The sequence below is a fragment of the Limanda limanda genome, chromosome 7 (genome assembly GCF_963576545.1).
Source record: "Limanda limanda chromosome 7, fLimLim1.1, whole genome shotgun sequence".
NCBI lineage: Eukaryota > Metazoa > Chordata > Actinopteri > Pleuronectiformes > Pleuronectidae > Limanda > Limanda limanda.
In genome coordinates, this window is record NC_083642.1 from 10,257,492 (window position 1) to 10,275,429 (window position 17,938).

Genomic DNA, 17,938 nt, shown 5'->3' on the forward strand with positions numbered 1-17,938 from the left:
AAACTGACTGAAAACATGGGAGGTGACTGCGAACTGCCATCTTCCCTGTTGTCAGGGATATATTGTTTACATGGGAATAAGATCCAGTGGGATAGAAATGGGAGGTGCTTCAGTAATTCAACACTGGGTATAGGTAGGTAAAGTGGGCATGTGTCACGGTCATTTACGACTCAAGAACAGCTGATTAGAAACAAGTCGTTTTAATATTATAAGGGCCCGAGCACTGACAGACAGTGAGGCCCTATTTAAATTGTAAGGATTATTATTATTATTCAGGCAAATGAATAGCTAATGAGCATTGTATAAAAACAAGTTAATTATTTCTTCTCACTGCTCCCATGTTTCCTTTTGTTCTTCTACTCCCACATGTTTACACTAATCTTTAGACTGTATCGTTATATCATATGATTTCATATTTTTGTGGGCAAAGACAACACATTGTTAAAAAATATATATTAAAAGTAAATATCAAAAATTAAATTAAAAACAAGTCATATTTAGTATTAAAATATAGTTGTTAAAGTTTAAATATAATTAAAGCCCTCAAAAAGCCAATTCATTTGCCTGAATAATAATAATAATAATAATGAAAACCCTGGTACAAGTGTATCAAAGAAATATGGCCAAAATGGCCACTAAATATAAAATAGCAGGCTTCCTGTTTTGTTTTTACAATTGCACCCAGAGACTTTTTTGTTTGTCTGGTCATGATACACCTGTGTATTGATTTTTGTGAAGATCGGTCAATGGGAACACCTTCCGGGGGTCTCGGGCTGTCTCGGGGGGCACCGTTGAGCCATTTTGCGACGCCCATTGAAAATTCCTTCAGAATACGTAAATTTTCACCACTTTCTAACTTTCTGCAAATTTTGGTAAGAAGTTGAGCATGTTAAAGCCCTCAAAAAGCCAATTCATTTGCCTGAATAATAATAATAATAAATACACCTGTATATCGATTTTTGTGAAGATAGGTCAATGGGAACACCTTCCGGGGGTCTCGGGCTGTCTCGGGGGGCACCGTTGAGCCATTTTGCGACGCCCATTGAAAATTCCTTCAGAATACGTAAATTTTCACCACTTTCTAACTTTCTGCAAATTTTGGTAAGAAGTTGAGCATGTTAAAGCCCTCAAAAAGCCAATTCATTTGCCTGAATAATAATAATAATAATAATTAAAAACTAACCTTTTGTGTCTATTAGCTGTATTTTGTTACTGCCTGGATGTTTACCTGCCTGTATACCTGCCCGCCAGCTTGTCCACGCATCTACATGTAAGCCTGTTTAATTATATTATAATTATAATGAAAATCGGTTATGTGGAAACCTAGCGGCTGGGTTCCAGGGGGCGCTGTTGAGCCATTTTGCCACGCCCATTTCCAAATACTCCAGAATACTGTCATTTTCACCACGTTCTAATATACTGCAAAGTTTAGCAACTTTTTGAGCATGGGAAAGCCCTCAAAAAGCAAATTCCGCATAGTCACAATAATAATAATAATAATCCTTACAATTTCAATAGGGCCTCTCACCATTCGGTGCTCGGGCCCTAATAATAAGAAAATACGAAGTGAATGTGATTATTGTGAATCGCAAATGAAGCGTTGCATGCGTTTTGCCTGAAAATAATAATAAAAATAATAAATAAATATGCTAAAATATATGAAAATATAACATTTTTAGGGCTGCAAGGCAGCACTGGGTGGGCCCGAGCACATCCATTTTGAAGCGTTGCATGCTTTTTGTCTGAAAAAACAAAAATAACCAGTTCTGAGAGAGAGAGAGACGTAACCTTTGCAAGACATAAAGTTTCCTTTGATCTAGGAAGACTGAAATTAAAGGATTCATGGTCCATGTATGTCCGCGTTACAGAACATCATGTTTTAATGGCGTGTAATCAAACTTTGACGCCACGCCACGGTCACACTGTGTGATTAAAAAAAAATCCGTCAGTCAGTTTTTATCTCCATCTTGTCGTGATGACACTCATCTCAATTTGACGTTGATCCGATGAAAACCCTGGTACAAGTGTATCAAAGAAAAAATGTGGAATATGGCCAAAATGGCCACTAAATGCAATATAGCAGGCTTCCTGTTGTGTTTTTCCAATTGCACCCAGAGACTTTTTTGTTTGTCTGGTCATGATACACCTGTATATCGATTTTTGTGAAGATAGGTCAATGGGAACACCTTCCGGGGGTCTCGGGCTGTCTCGGGGGGCACCGTTGAGCCATTTTGCGACGCCCATTGAAAATTCCTTCAGAATACGTAAATTTTCACCACTTTCTAACTTTCTGCAAATTTTGGTAAGAAGTTGAGCATGTTAAAGCCCTCAAAAAGCCAATTCATTTGCCTGAATAATAATAATAATAATAATCCTTACAATTTCAATAGGGTCTCACCAGACACCTTTGATGTCTGTGCTCGGGCCCTAATAATAATGAAAAAACAAAAATAACCAGTTCTGAGAGAGAAAGAGACGTGACCTTTGCAAGACATAAAGTTTCCTTTGATTTAGGAAGACTGAAATCAAAGGATTCATGGTCCATGTATGTCCGCGTTACAGAACATCGTGTTTTAATGGCGTGTAATCAGATTTTGACGCCATGCCATGGTCACACCGTGTGATTAAAAAAAAATCCGTCAGTCAGTTTTTATCTCCATCTTGTTGTGATGACACTCATCTCAATTTGAAGTTGATCCGATGAAAACCCTGGTACAAGTGTATCAAAGAAAAAATGTGGAATATGGCCAAAATGGCCACTAAATACAAAATATCAGGCTTCCTGATTTGTTTTTACAATTGCACCCAGAGACTTTTTTGTTTGTTTGGTCATGATACACCTGTATATCGATTTTTGTGAAGATAGGTCAATGGGAACACCTTCCGGGGGTCTCAGGGGGTCTCGGGGGGCACCGTTGAGCCATTTTGCGACGCCCATTGAAAATTCGTTCAGAATACGTAAATTTTCACCACTTTCTAACTTTCTGCAAATTTTGGTAAGAAGTTGAGCATGTTAAAGCCCTCAAAAAGCCAATTCATTTGCCTGAATAATAATAATAATAATAATGAATAATAATAATAATGAAAATTCCTTCAGAATATGTAAATTTTCACCACTTTCAAACTTTCTGCAAATTTTGGTAAGAAGTTGAGCATGTTAAAGCCCTCAAAAAGCCATTTCATTTGCCTGAATAATAATAATAATAAATATATATACAATGAAATCAAAGGATTCATGGTCCATGTATGTCCGCGTTACAGAACATCATGTTTTAATGGCGTGTAATCAAACTTTGACGCCACGCCACGGTCACACTGTGTGATTAAAAAAAAATCCGTCAGTCAGTTTTTATCTCCATCTTGTCGTGATGACACTCATCTCAATTTGAAGTTGATCCGATGAAAACCCTGGTACAAGTGTATCAAAGAAAAAATGTGGAATATGGCCAAAATGGCCACTAAATGCAATATAGCAGGCTTCCTGTTGTGTTTTTCCAATTGCACCCAGAGACTTTTTTGTTTGTCTGGTCATAATACACCTGTATATCGATTTTTGTGAAGATAGGTCAATGGGAACACCTTCCGGGGGTCTCGGGCTGTCTCGGGGGGCACCGTTGAGCCATTTTGCGACGCCCATTGAAAATTCCTTCAGAATACGTAAATTTTCACCACTTTCTAACTTTCTGCAAATTTTGGTAAGAAGTTGAGCATGTTAAAGCCCTCAAAAAGCCAATTCATTTGCCTGAATAATAATAATAATAATAATTAAAGCCCTCAAAAAGCCAATTCATTTGCCTGAATAATAATAATAATAATAATTACAATTTCAATAGGGTCTCACCAGACACCTTTGATGTCTGTGCTCGGGCCCTAATAACCAGTTCTGAGAGAGAGAGAGAGACGTAACCTTTGCAAGACATAAAGTTTCCTTTGATCTAGGAAGACTGAAATCAAAGGATTCATGGTCCATGTATGTCCGCGTTACAGAACATCATGTTTTAATGGCGTGTAATCAAACTTTGACGCCACGCCACGGTCACACTGTGTGATTAAAAAAAAATCCGTCAGTCAGTTTTTATCTCCATCTTGTCGTGATGACACTCATCTCAATTTGAAGTTGATCCGATGAAAACCCTGGTACAAGTGTATCAAAGAAAAAATGTGGAATATGGCCAAAATGGCCACTAAATGCAATATAGCAGGCTTCCTGTTGTGTTTTTCCAATTGCACCCAGAGACTTTTTTGTTTGTCTGGTCATGATACACCTGTATATCGATTTTTGTGAAGATAGGTCAATGGGAACACCTTCCGGGGGTCTCGGGCTGTCTCGGGGGGCACCGTTGAGCCATTTTGCGACGCCCATTGAAAATTCCTTCAGAATACGTAAATTTTCACCACTTTCTAACTTTCTGCAAATTTTGGTAAGAAGTTGAGCATGTTAAAGCCCTCAAAAAGCCAATTCATTTGCCTGAATAATAATAATAATAATAATGAAAATTCCTTCAGAATACGTAAATTTTCACCACTTTCTAACTTTCTGCAAATTTTGGTAAGAAGTTGAGCATGTTAAAGCCCTCAAAAAGCCAATTCATTTGCCTGAATAATAATAATAATAATCATTACAATTTCAATAGGGTCTCACCAGACACCTTTGATGTCTGTGCTCGGGCCCTAATAATAATAATAATAATAATAATAATAATTAAAGCCCTCAAAAAGCCAATTCATTTGCCTGAATAATAATAATAATAATAATAATAATAATATAAAAAATATAAAAATAGTACAGTATATATAGTATATAATATAACATAATATATATTTATATATGATAGTAATTATACCAATATAATAGCAGTATATAGTAATAATGGCAGCAACAACAGTATATATAATAATAGTAAATATAATAATAATGAAAATAAAAATTTTAGGGCTGCAAAGCAGCACTGGGTGGGCCCGAGCACATCCATTTTGAAGCGTTGCATGCTTTTTGTCTGAAAAAACAAAAATAACCAGTTCTGAGAGAGAGAGAGACGTAACTTTTGCAAGACATAAAGTTTCCTTTGATCTAGGAAGACTGAAATCAAAGGATTCATGGTCCATGTATGTCCGCGTTACAGAACATCGTGTTTTAATGGCGTGTAATCAAACTTTGACACCACGCCACGGTCACACCGTGTGATTAAAAAAAAATCTGTCAGTCAGTTTTTATCTCCATCTTGTCGTGATGACACTCATCTCAATTTGAAGTTGATCCGATGAAAACCCTGGTACAAGTGTATCAAAGAAAAAATGTGGATTATGGCCAAAATGGCCACTAAATGCAAAATAGCAGGCTTCCTGTTTTGTTTTTACAATTGCACCAAGAGACTTTTTTGTTTGTCTGGTCATGATACACCTGTATATCGATTTTTGTGAAGATAGGTCAATGGGAACACCTTCTGGGGGTCTCGGGCTGTCTCGGGGGGCACCGTTGAGCCATTTTGCGACGCCCATTGAAAATTCCTTCAGAATATGTAAATTTTCACCACTTTCTAACTTTCTGCAAATTTTGGTAAGAAGTTGAGCATGTTAAAGCCCTCAAAAAGCCAATTCATTTGCCTGAATAATAATAATAATAATAATAATAATAATAATCCTTACAATTTCAATAGGGTCTCACCAGACACCTTTGATGTCTGTGCTCGGGCCCTAAATATAGCAGGCTTCCTGTTGTGTTTTTCCAATTGCACCCAGAGACTTTTTTGTTTGTCTGGTCATGATACACCTGTATATCGATTTTTGTGAAGATAGGTCAATGGGAACACCTTCCGGGGGTCTCGGGCTGTCTCGGGGGGCACCGTTGAGCCATTTTGCGACGCCCATTGAAAATTCCTTCAGAATACGTAAATTTTCACCACTTTCTAACTTTCTGCAAATTTTGGTAAGAAGTTGAGCATGTTAAAGCCCTCAAAAAGCCAATTCATTTGCCTGAATAATAATAATAATAATAATCCTTACAATTTCAATAGGGTCTCACCAGACACCTTTGATGTCTGTGCTCGGGCCCTAATTAGAATACATTTCTTCAGTAACAAAAACAACTAGCATCTGCTAATGTTGTGGCACAAAATGTAAGTCTGAACTAAAATATATGAAAATAGAACATTTTTAGGGCTGCAAAGCAGCACTGGGTGGGCCCGAGCACATCCATTTTGAAGCGTTGCATGCTTTTTGTCTGAAAAAACAAAAATAACCAGTTCTGAGAGAGAGAGAGAGACGTAACCTTTGCAAGACATAAAGTTTCCTTTGATCTAGGAAGACTGAAATCAAAGGATTCATGGTCCATGTATGTCCGCGTTACAGAACATCATGTTTTAATGGCGTGTAATCAAACTTTGACGCCACGCCACGGTCACACTGTGTGATTAAAAAAAAATCCGTCAGTCAGTTTTTATCTCCATCTTGTCGTGATGACACTCATCTCAATTTGAAGTTGATCCGATGAAAACCCTGGTACAAGTGTATCAAAGAAAAAATGTGGAATATGGCCAAAATGGCCACTAAATGCAATATAGCAGGCTTCCTGTTGTGTTTTTCCAATTGCACCCAGAGACTTTTTTGTTTGTCTGGTCATGATACACCTGTATATCGATTTTTGTGAAGATAGGTCAATGGGAACACCTTCCGGGGGTCTCGGGCTGTCTCGGGGGGCACCGTTGAGCCATTTTGCGACGCCCATTGAAAATTCCTTCAGAATACGTAAATTTTCACCACTTTCTAACTTTCTGCAAATTTTGGTAAGAAGTTGAGCATGTTAAAGCCCTCAAAAAGCCAATTCATTTGCCTGAATAATAATAATAATAATAATAATAATCCTTACAATTTCAATAGGGTCTCACCAGACACCTTTGATGTCTGTGCTCGGGCCCTAATAATAATAATAATAATAATAATCCTTACAATTTCAATAGGGTCTCACCAGACACCTTTGATGTCTGTGCTCGGGCCCTAATTAAACTTTGTGTTATACAATGCAACAGATCATTAGCTCAAGTGGTAACAAATACCTGGTTTAGCTTGAATTTTATTCAGCACATTACAGAAAGGTAAAAAATGTATTCCCAGAATAAATAAGATGCCTCAAGTGAACGGAGAAGAATCATGAACATTTTCTGCTGAGAAATATATGAAATACTGATTGACTGTTTCCGTTTAGTAATTTTTAATTGATACAATGAAGGACAAACAGCTTCCGGTTCTTAACTTGCTTTAAATCAGTCCCCCCCCCCAGCAATTTAAGCAAGGACTTCACCAACTTAGTTAAATTTAACAGAAACTTCAGTCAAGAATGTTCTTTGACAGCAAAAAGCCCTCCAAACTGTACAAGCATGCCCCTTACATAAGCAACCCTAGATCAAATCTTTGAGGCAGAACAGAATTTCTACTGGAGTTATGAATGCTCTTCCCATTTATAATATGGTTCAATTGTCTTCTTCAGGCATCTTGCCCCTTTTGTTCTGCTTCAGCATCCAGTCAACTGGAATGAGTTGAGGAAGAACCCGCTTACCCCGGGGAGAACAGTACCAGCTGTGGCCTTCACCAGCATTTCTTCACCATTTTGACACGCGTGCAACAAGCAAAATTAGCTCCTCATGGAAATATCACAGCCCATAAAAACTATAAATAACTCCATGTCTACTTCAATGGATGTTCATGTTTCTTTGTGAAATTAGATTTCAGTAAACCAGTGAGAAATTTAAAAAACAAAACCTGTTTTGATGTCAAGGAAAAATGCAACTCATTCAACATCAATTGTAGGTGTACAATTTAAAATGACACCAATATGTGCCCAGATTGCCTTGCTTTCATCCAAACACACCTGAGACCCACTAAATTGAAAATATGTACAGATGCTCATAAATATCCATTTCTGTACTAAATCAAGTTATCATAGGGAAAATAAGATCCATGAGACAATTTCCATTTTTACACATTTATTGTTAATAACCAGTTTATTCGTTCTCCTCGCTCCTGAGCCTGGCGTTGGGGTTTGTGATCTTGATGGCCAGCTGAGCGGCCCTCTCCACAATCGTCTTCCTGTTCTTGGAGGAGACGTTGTGGGCGATCTCAGCGCAGTGAGTCCTACAAAAAGTTAAGAAAGACGGTTTTAGTTATTGACCAATGTTACTGAATGTGATGAAGTAAGGGCGGTGATGTGCTAAGGGTTCAAGTCCATATTCTTAGAACAACCAAATGTAAATGCGGACTACTAATACAGTAGTGTCATAATAAATAAAGGACAATTTAATATAAATATCATCCTGTTTTAGAAGTTCAACCACAGAACGATGGAGAATGTTCCTCAGCACATCCTTAGTGTTTTGGGGTTTATGCTTTATAACACACTTTAAATATTTCTACCATTAACAGCCTGTTTGACTTTACCACTTGTCCAAAAAACATTTTACAAGTGGGGAAAGCAGTAAAAACAAGTTTGAAATATTGATCCAACAGTTGATCAGTTTGAAAGTTCAGCTTGTCTCACATAATCACAGGCACCAAATCCAGGTCAGATTGGTTAATAAAACATATTAGTATGCCAAATTTGACCTTTTCTCTGGCTTTTCTTTAACTTGTTAAGATTTGATCTTACTTCTCAAATCAAAATGGCATTTCATGGATGTATTAAATCAATAGTGACCAACTCCTTAAATAGTCAAACATCTTCCTTGACAGAGAAACAGTCAAATCTTCCCAATTATTTTACCTTTAAAGTTTGTTCTGTGAGTTTTCACAAATTGTTTCGATAAAGACTTAAGACCTGGTTTACATTGCAGGATCTACTGGCTCTGGTTGCCTTGTGCTGACTGTGAGGTATGCTGTATTACCTGGTCTGTTGAATTATTTTAACATGCAGTTACAAATGACCAATACTCTGAACAGCAGATCAATCTCTGCTCTGAAGTTTGCTGGACTATGGTGATGGTCATAACTGTGTAGGTCAGTCAGTCAAACTCAGCTCATTCCAAAATAAAAATTAGACTCAAAATGGTAATAGCCGTTTTGTACTTTCTTTCCTTAAATTACCAGGATGAGGCGACTACTGTGATTTAAAATGTGGTGAAAGTAGCAACATGCCTCAACTTGTCTGCTATTGATTTTTTTGAACTTTCTGATTTTATAAATACCCAAAGATCAGACTCTAAGCCCCTAAGTATAAAGGTGTTTGCCCAGGTGTTAGCACCCTCAAAGACTACACTTGGGAACTCTGCTCTACAGGCAGCAACATGCAGTACTGTATTCATCGCCCTTTAATTAAATACTAAGTTCAATCGTAGGACGGCTGAAAGAAAGAAAATGTCAGTTCAAATCTTGTCATCATTCAGGAATGACTTAACTCAGTTTGTCCATAGGGTTTCTAAACACGTTGTTCGTCTCATTAGCTTCGCTTTATTAAATCTGACAGACTTCTGCTGCCACCTCAAAATGAAAAGGTTTTAAGTTGCTTAAACTTTAAGTGTGAACTGCATGTTTTCTATAAAACTTGTCAGCTTGACATGGACAATTTAAGCAATGACCAAGCATCTGAATTGCAAATAAAAAAAACAACCTAACGTCAAAGCTACTGCTTCATCTATTGTCCAACAAATAGTTGCATATAATTGTTGCACAGGAAGAGTTCAGCATGACACCACATTAAATAGTTGCTACACAAGGATACGTTTTGCAGGGGATATTACTTAAGAGGTATGATCAAATTAACAAAATGATGTGTCTAATTCATAACTATAGAAATAATGGGTGTAATATTTTACCTTCAATATAAACACCATCAACAAAACTCTTTAACTCTATTAAAATGAAGTAAGAGCGAAAGTTTTTGCAGACATCTCAAACCCTGCAGACAAATCCATCCATGTGCGAGTCTGATATCAATAACCCTGCTGTGTGATCCACATGTTACTGTGTGGGCTCCCACTACTTACTTGTTGCTCATCATCAGGACCTCGAGCTCCTTGATGTTGTGAATCAGGAACTTCTTGAAGCCATTTGGCAGCATGTACTTGGTCTTCTTGTTGCTACCATAACCGATGTTGGGCATCAGCATCTGGCCCTTGAACCGCCTGCGGACCCTGTTGTCAATACCCCTGGGCTTACGCCAGTTTTTCTGTGGGAGAAATGTGGAAAAAGCACAGATTAATTCCCTGTGTATCAATCCTAGAAAGAAAACGCAGTAGTCAATCTGTCTTGCACCTTGTGTGAGATTTAAAAAAACACAACTTACCGCAATCTTGACATATCTATCAGACTGATGGCGAATGAACTTCTTGGTTCGCTTTTTGACGATCTTAGGCTTTGTGAGGGGCCTGAGGGCTGGCATGGTGGCTGGGGGAACAAAGTCAGAATCAAGTTAAGATCCAGGTAAGATGTTACGTCAACTTCAGACATGTAACTTTAACACAACGTGCTGTGCTGCAAGTGAATGAATAGCTGTTTACAAGCAAACATGACAATTGAGCTGAGCTATGGCGACTTTTGCAGGTTATTTATTGTCAAGTTAAAAGGACTTAAACTCAGAGTGTCTGACTATCAGCAATAAACCAACGTGTTGAGTTAGCATGGAGGTAAACGTGATTACCAGCGTTAGCTTGCTAATGGCTATCGTGTTCAGCTAGCTCGTTTACCGTGCTACTCTACTTCCAGCTGTTTGTTCCGACTGGTTCATTTTAAATAACCCACATAGATCCCATGTTCGAAACCGGTAGTTATTTATTCCTCACAGCTCATGTGTCAGCTTCCACTGACGGCGACAGCACCATTTCACGGTGCTAGCGTTAGCATCCGCTTTAGCATCACCGACAATACGTTAAAACCATGGATCTAAACTAGTAGACCGGTCGATATAAAGCAACATGTGTGTGAATAACGTGTTTGATGCATGGACCACAGCAGGATGATCAACTAAACACCCGAATCACTCGGATTCTCACAGATTGCGTGAACTCACCAGCCGATGCGAATCCGAAAAGGACCTCAGCTACGGCGGAAGGGAAGAAAAAGGACTTCCGCGAGTGCTGCAAAGCCTTATGGGTAGCGTAGTTCTCATTCCTTTGGTGCACGTTAGCCCAGTTTATCTGGACTTTATTTATTTTAAATTTAATTTACAGCTTCTGTGCTCAAGTGGATTTTATATATTTTGCCTTAAAAGGGTGTGAAGTAAAAAAAAACACGAAACTTTTAATGTGTATCAAATTCGACGTCACGTATAATAAAACATCTGGAAGCCCACCTCTCGCATTTGTTTACTGCGGTTCGTGCGCACTTCCTGCACATAAGAGGGGCAATCGAGAAAAGGGGGCAGAGGGGGGGCTTTCTGTCGGAGGATCGGATTGACATCGAATACCTGTCAACTCTAACAAGGGGAAAGTTTTATTCACTTTTCTCGAGCTGTCAGAGAAGAGGAGTCAGCTGACTGGAAGCCGCAGGAAGTCGCAGGGTGTGTTGTGATTAAAAAGGTATTGGTGTTTTATTTGCGGTCACATGACTGTGGCTGCACGCACGTAGACGAGCACGTATGAAGAGTTTATTTGTCTCTTTGGCTTGTTGTGTTGCAGAGATTACAGATGGAGTACCAGCACCTTGCGAAGTAAGTGTCTTCAACTTTTTTAGTCAGTTCTCTGTTGAATCTAAGCAACCCGGAGTTAACTTTCGTTTCCCGTTACTTTCCAGCCAGCAAAATCGAAACTACGGGGTAGCCAACCCCGGTTATGCCCCGGCAGCACGACCCGGTAAGACACGGAAGGTCCATGTGTCTTTTTCCACTGAGTTAAAAACAAATAGCTGAAAATGAACTGTTTTTAAAAAAAATTAAAAAAAACATGCATAAGTGTGATTACACACTTCCGTACGGCACACACCTTCGAGTGACGTCACGGTGGATCTCCAGGTTATTTGAGGTTTGAAGCCAGGCGAGCCCCAGGAGCCGCGACTTTAACCGCAGGACTTGAAGTTTTACCAGATTCTAAGTTGAGATAGCGAGTGTTTTAGTTCCTCACTGTTACCGTAGAACCTCTGAGAATGGACCTGAACAGAGAGGGGCAGGGTAAGTCTCTTTCTCTTCTACCGTCTTATCGCTACATGTTTACAGAGCTTCATATTTCAGCTGGATTCCCCCGAGAAGGGCAGAGTGGAGTCACACTGTGGTTTTGGTTGATCTTCTGTGTCATAATGCAATAGAGCTGTACTGGAATCTAACTTTTTCGAATGGCTGCGATTATGGAAACGACTGAACCTGTTCTTCTGGTTTGTTGCAGCCATGTTCGCCCCACCCGCCGCAGCGGGAGCAGCAGCAGGATTCACCGCGGAGGGACCCAGCGCTCCGCCGGCCAGCATGTTCGACAGCATACCGGGCTATGAGGGCACAGTGTCGGGAGGAGGTACAGTGAGCCGCACCTCTCACGTCCTCAGTGACACAGAGGATGACACAACTATGTGCTCAAACATGAGTTGGAATATGTTTCTTCATTTAGTGAATCCAAATCAATTTCACTCTGATTATTAGGAAATCCAAATGAGCTTTTATTTGCAGATAATTGGTCAATCTAAATCAAATTCACCCATAATCATACATTATATTTCCTCTGTTGTCCTGTGAGTTGATTTGAGTTGTTATCTCGAGATAACAAGATAATTAACTCGTTATCTCGAGATAACACACCTTTTTTCCTCAAGATAACAGGATAATTAATTTGAGATCACGATCTAATATTTTTGTCAATCAACGACTGATGGATGACTTGACAACTCATGTATGCGGTTAAGCCTATATTTCAGCATTTGTTTTGGGCTTTATAAATGCTTTATCGTAAATATGTTTTGTTTGTAAGAAAACTAAATGAATGTAAGTGTTTGGGTAACAGGAAGATAATATGATGTGGTTATCAAGCTGTGGCTCATCTGACATTGCTACACTGAATGGGACAGTTCCTGCATGAAAGGCTTTATATAGACTTATCTCAAGATAACAAGGTTTTTATCCAGTTATCACGAGATAGCAACTCAAATTAAGTCCCATGTCCGTTTAGGGCTTCCATAATTTCATGCAGATTGTTGGTAAATCTAAATGATTTAATTTGAATATAATTAGCTAATCAAAACCACATTTACCCTGAAATTAAGGAAATCTAAATAAATTTAACCCAGATGCATATTGCATTTAAATAACTTTTTCTCAATGTATGTATCCTTGGTTTGCCCAACGTCATCAGAGGAGCTTGCTGATTGACTTGTCACTTTATTAGTTACACTTATAGCAAAGTAGGTTTTTATCGTTTACTTAATACCAAAGTGCAGTAAGAACTCAAATCCATATGTAATGTGATCACTCTTTGACCCTAAAACACCAGTCTCCTGATGCTGCACAGTTTTACTTGTCACGACGGTGGTTCCTGGTCAACATCTTGGTGAATGTTACCACATTTCTGTTGATCGAGTCGGTCTCAGTGTCTTTTGTCCCTTCATTTGACCCCAGCAACACAATACAACAGCTCTGTCACATGATATCCCTTTATAACACCTATAATGGCCTGTTTATCATTTCAACCACCTGAGAGGTGTTGATTCATCAGTGTGTTTTTACTGGAGTCATATTCAGTGGTGGTGTTTTACTTGATCACAAGAATGTGTTGTAATATAGTATTCCCTGAGTGTTTGTTTATAGGGTATGTACACACATACCATTAGAAATACCGAGAAAAACAGAGTCCAGTTCAACACCTCTGCCCACTTCAATAATAATCATAAAGGTAAATGAATACCTCCCTGAACAGTATTGTCTCAGTAAAGTTAGAATTTAAGGCAAAACTGTTGATTTCGATCTAAATGTGGAGTATAGTATATACTGAATGCAAACTAAATTATTGCTCTGATAAATGATAAATTAAACACGACTAAAACTTTCCAAATGTCCTGTAGGTGGATTTCTGCCCCCTCCAATGCCTGCTTACCCAGTACCTGTGCCTGAGCCTGGACCTGAACAACCAAACTGGAAGTAGGTCTTACACAATTTCCTCTGCTTCAATATTACCCGAATATTTGAGAATATTTCCCATGATAATGAAATTCAAGACTTACAGTAACACAAGCTCAGTGTTCTGGGTGGTATCACTTCCTCTTAAAAACTGAGACTTGAGGACTTTCTGTATGTCCTTCTTTCGCTCCTCACAGTATCCCGTCTATAACTGAAGACACTGCTCGTGGGGCGTTCATCCTGTTTGCCTCCAGCAAGTGCTGCTACAGTGCATCACCGGCCAAGGATGGTGTGATCACCAGTATGGACGCATTCAATACATACAGGGTGGGACAACGTCTGTTCATGTGTGGTTGGGAATTAGTGTTGGAACTATTGAATTGTATGATAGTTATCGATAATAAGCAAAGCAATGAAAGTAGAATGTTTAATCATGCGTGTTTTCTACATTCCTGCTTTGTTATAGTATCGTCTGGAAACCTTTAGTGAAACAAGGTCTACAGAGTGGAGTCATGAGCCATATAAAGGTACTGTCACTTTCAGCATCTTCTGCTCTGGGTCCGTAACTAACCATCATTTTTATTTTACAGTAATATGTTGATCTTATTTTTCTGATGATAACATGTTAGAACATAATGAAAACCAGAATTTCCTTGAGCTAACAAGAACATTTTCAAGTTGTGTGTGTTGCCAGACCAACAGTCCTGAGCACAAGGATTTGGACAGATAGAAGTGTCCAAATCCTGACAATAGAGATGCTGGAACAAGCAAATGTTACAATTTAAAATACTGATAATCATCAATTACTTGATGGTTATCAGTAAATTATTTCAATACTCCTTCTAATGTCCGTCAGTCATTAAGTTTGACTCCTCAGTGACGATCTGATATGTTGTTTTATTCAGGGCAGCCAGTGGATGCCTACGCCCAACCACCTCCAGGGCCCTGGGATGTTCCGGCTAAAACCCCCAGTTTTTTTCTGGATGACAAACAGGTCATCAAGGTTCCCTACACTTCATCTATGAAGGTAAACAATAACAATACTGCAGAGTACACAATGTGCCTGGAGAAGAAAAACACCCTGTCCTTGTGTTTAGAGATTTTCTTTCCTGATAAGAAACATTTCATCTACAGGCCTGCCACGCTTGTGTGGGAATGGGGCGAAAACCTTGCAAAGACTGTGCCGGTGCTGGTAATGTAAGTCACTCAACCAACCAACCACAGCAAAGGTTACTACAAGACCTGTAGTTGGACAATCACATGATCATGTGTTTTATTTTCTTGCTCCTGTCAGAAAGTTTGTTGGGTGTGCAATGGGTCTGGTTTCCGCAGCGGAGAAGACCGATGCCACCACTGCAATGGAAGAGGAAGGGACAAGTAAGAATCACCCACAGATTTCTGAATATTACATTGTGCTTCCTCTACAACATACAGGTAGTTATTAACAATTGTTCTGTTACAGCTGCAGCCACTGTGGGGGGCAAGGATCCAAGATATGTGATGTGTGTCAAGGAAAACAACAGCTTCTGGTCTACATCAAGCTCACTGTGAAATGGTGCGGTTTCCTTCTTATGGTTTATCTGTGAAGAATATGAGATAACTAAAGCAATGAGTGCATTCTCCTAATGATCCTGAGCTCATCAACATTTATGATTATTGTATACTGTTAATCCATGTTTAATAATTCTAAAGTTCAACTGGATAACCTTTTTTTTATATATATATGCATTCAGGATCAACAACTGTGACAACTATGTTGTTGAACAGTTGAGCGGACTGCAGGTGAACAACCTCAGCACAGTGTCTGGGAAGGAGATGTTCAGTGACACTCAGTATATGGTAAAATATTGTTTCTTACTTTTACAGGAGGCACAAGATATAAGTGGGCGAGTGTAAAAACACATAGAACAAACACATTACCTAGATATAGGTGAGGAAATTGTACTGGTGTCCTCATATCACCTGCATCTATACATCTGCTCAAACAGGCTCACACAGAATGTGTTTCATTCCTTTTCTAATCAATAAAGCAATTTTCACAGCTCACATAACTTGTTACACTGGTGCTTTTCGAGGGTTACTGCTTCAAGTCTATTTCCTTCAGTTTGGTTGTGTGTTGTGCTCTCGACACCGTGAAGTAATGGTTGGTCCACATAAAAGCACTGTTGCTGAACACGTCCTGTGTGACACTGATGGAGGAAGGAAGTTGCTTATCTGCGGCTTTTACTTTGCAGCCTGTGTACTGTTGCTGGTGTTGGGTCTAATACTCACTTGGTGTATTCCTCACAATAAATGCTCAAATGTTTGTCATCTGGCATGATCTGTCAACCATATTCATTGGGATTTAAACATGAATTTTAAACTTATATTTTTCTGATCCCCCGCTGCAGGTATACCCAGTGATGGGCTTCCCAGACCCTGCAGTGGTGAATGCTTCGCAGCGCCTTGTCAATGAACACCAGGGCAAGTTCTCCCAGACATCACGTATTCTACAACAGGTATTTACAATATTTTCATGTGATGCCAAACATTTAGTTTGGATTGGAAATATCTTCTGATTAGATGAGATAAGATTCAACTTTATTGTCATTGCACAGTACAAGTACTTATACAACGAAATGCAGTTTAGCATCTAACCAGAAGTGCAAAAAAAGGCAGTAAAAGTGCAGAGTATTGTGCATATTAAAGTGAAAATGTAAATAAATAAGATCTGTACAGAAATAAGTATATATGGAATATTACAGTACACCCTAACCCTAACCCTATATAAATATGAATACACTATAGGCGGGATAATACAGTAGTAAAAAAAGTAACAGTTAGTGCAAATGTACAAATGTTCAAATGATCAGTGGTTGGAGGAGGGTGTGTGGCAGTGTGTGGCAATAAGAAGTATATGAGTTTTGTGCATACTAAAGTGAAAATGTAAATAAAAAAGATCTGTACAGTAAGAAATATATATGGAATATTACAGTATTAACAGGAATTGTAAGATATAAGGACGATGAATTCACTATGAGCAGGATAAAAATAAAAAAATATATAAATATGAATACAATATAGGCGGGATAATACAGTAGTAAAAAAAAAAGTAACAGTCAGTGCAAATGTACAAATGTTCAAATGATCAGTGGTTGGAGGAGGGTGTGTGGCAGTCCAAGCTTGTGTAACATGATCATATCTGTTTTTCTTGTCTGCAGCGTCATACCATCGAGCTGATCCCCGTCACCAAGGTGACCTACAATTGGAAAGGGAATTCAAATATTTACTTTGTTTACGGGAACGAGTTTAAAGTTAGTGCAGACAACTATCCGGCCACCTGTTGCTGTAGTGTGATGTGATGTGACTGCAGTGGCTGTGTATGAAGGTGCTCACTTTCCAAGCAAACAGACTTCTAAATATGTTACTCACAGTTTAATTCTATGGATTAATGGAGCATTCCCTGACATGTGGGCAGTCACAACCTTGTTTAAGTTTGTCATTTGACATAGAGGCAGTTTATAGATACAATGAGGTAGTAGAACTCGTGTAGCTATTTGAGCAAGCAACCTACACTGAAACTCAATTTGCCTTTGACTAATCATGACAACATCTAATGTCAAGAATTCACATTGTTATGTGCCATAACAGAGAATCATATTTAGTGATCTAAACCACATCCCTTGATACCTGACACTTTTGTACTTTTATATGATACCAGTGATTTGTAATCAGTAAAAGCAGATATTTCATACAGTATATTATTTGCTTGATATTTAAATGTCACCAAATTTGCATTTAACCAAATCCGTTTGCTGTTTGTGTAACATTAATTATTTTTATATTAATTAAATGTGTATGATTTTAAAATACAAATAAAACTAAACAAAATGTAACTTCTATGCAATGATTAATAATTTGTAATAAACGTACTTTCACAATTGT

General features: G+C 38.5%; 2 protein-coding genes across 3 annotated transcripts; one reads left to right on the forward strand and one right to left on the reverse strand.

Annotated features, from left to right (window-relative positions):
• Positions 1–7,962: 7,962 nt before the first annotated feature.
• On the reverse strand, positions 7,963–11,058 carry rpl32 (ribosomal protein L32). The gene is made up of 4 exons (XM_061074385.1): positions 10,994–11,058; positions 10,271–10,371; positions 9,972–10,153; positions 7,963–8,127 (listed from the first exon to the last, which is right to left on the reverse strand). The coding sequence occupies exons 2-4, from the start codon at positions 10,364–10,366 to the stop codon at positions 7,998–8,000; spliced, it is 408 nt and encodes a 135-aa protein (XP_060930368.1). The 5' UTR covers positions 10,367–10,371; positions 10,994–11,058; the 3' UTR covers positions 7,963–7,997.
• Positions 11,059–11,324: 266 nt separating this feature from the next.
• Positions 11,325–17,889, forward strand: ssuh2rs1 (ssu-2 homolog, related sequence 1). 2 transcript variants are annotated; one of them, XM_061074252.1, is made up of 14 exons: positions 11,325–11,501; positions 11,601–11,632; positions 11,716–11,774; positions 12,300–12,422; positions 13,960–14,035; positions 14,212–14,341; positions 14,481–14,541; positions 14,920–15,041; positions 15,149–15,211; positions 15,309–15,391; positions 15,477–15,569; positions 15,748–15,853; positions 16,405–16,512; positions 17,215–17,889. In XM_061074252.1, the coding sequence occupies exons 2-14, from the start codon at positions 11,610–11,612 to the stop codon at positions 17,353–17,355; spliced, it is 1,188 nt and encodes a 395-aa protein (XP_060930235.1). In that variant the 5' UTR covers positions 11,325–11,501; positions 11,601–11,609; the 3' UTR covers positions 17,356–17,889. The 2 variants fall into 2 exon arrangements, with proteins under 2 accessions (XP_060930235.1, XP_060930236.1); XM_061074253.1 differs by having other exon boundaries at positions 11,325–11,482.
• The last annotated feature ends 49 nt before the right edge of the window (positions 17,890–17,938 follow it).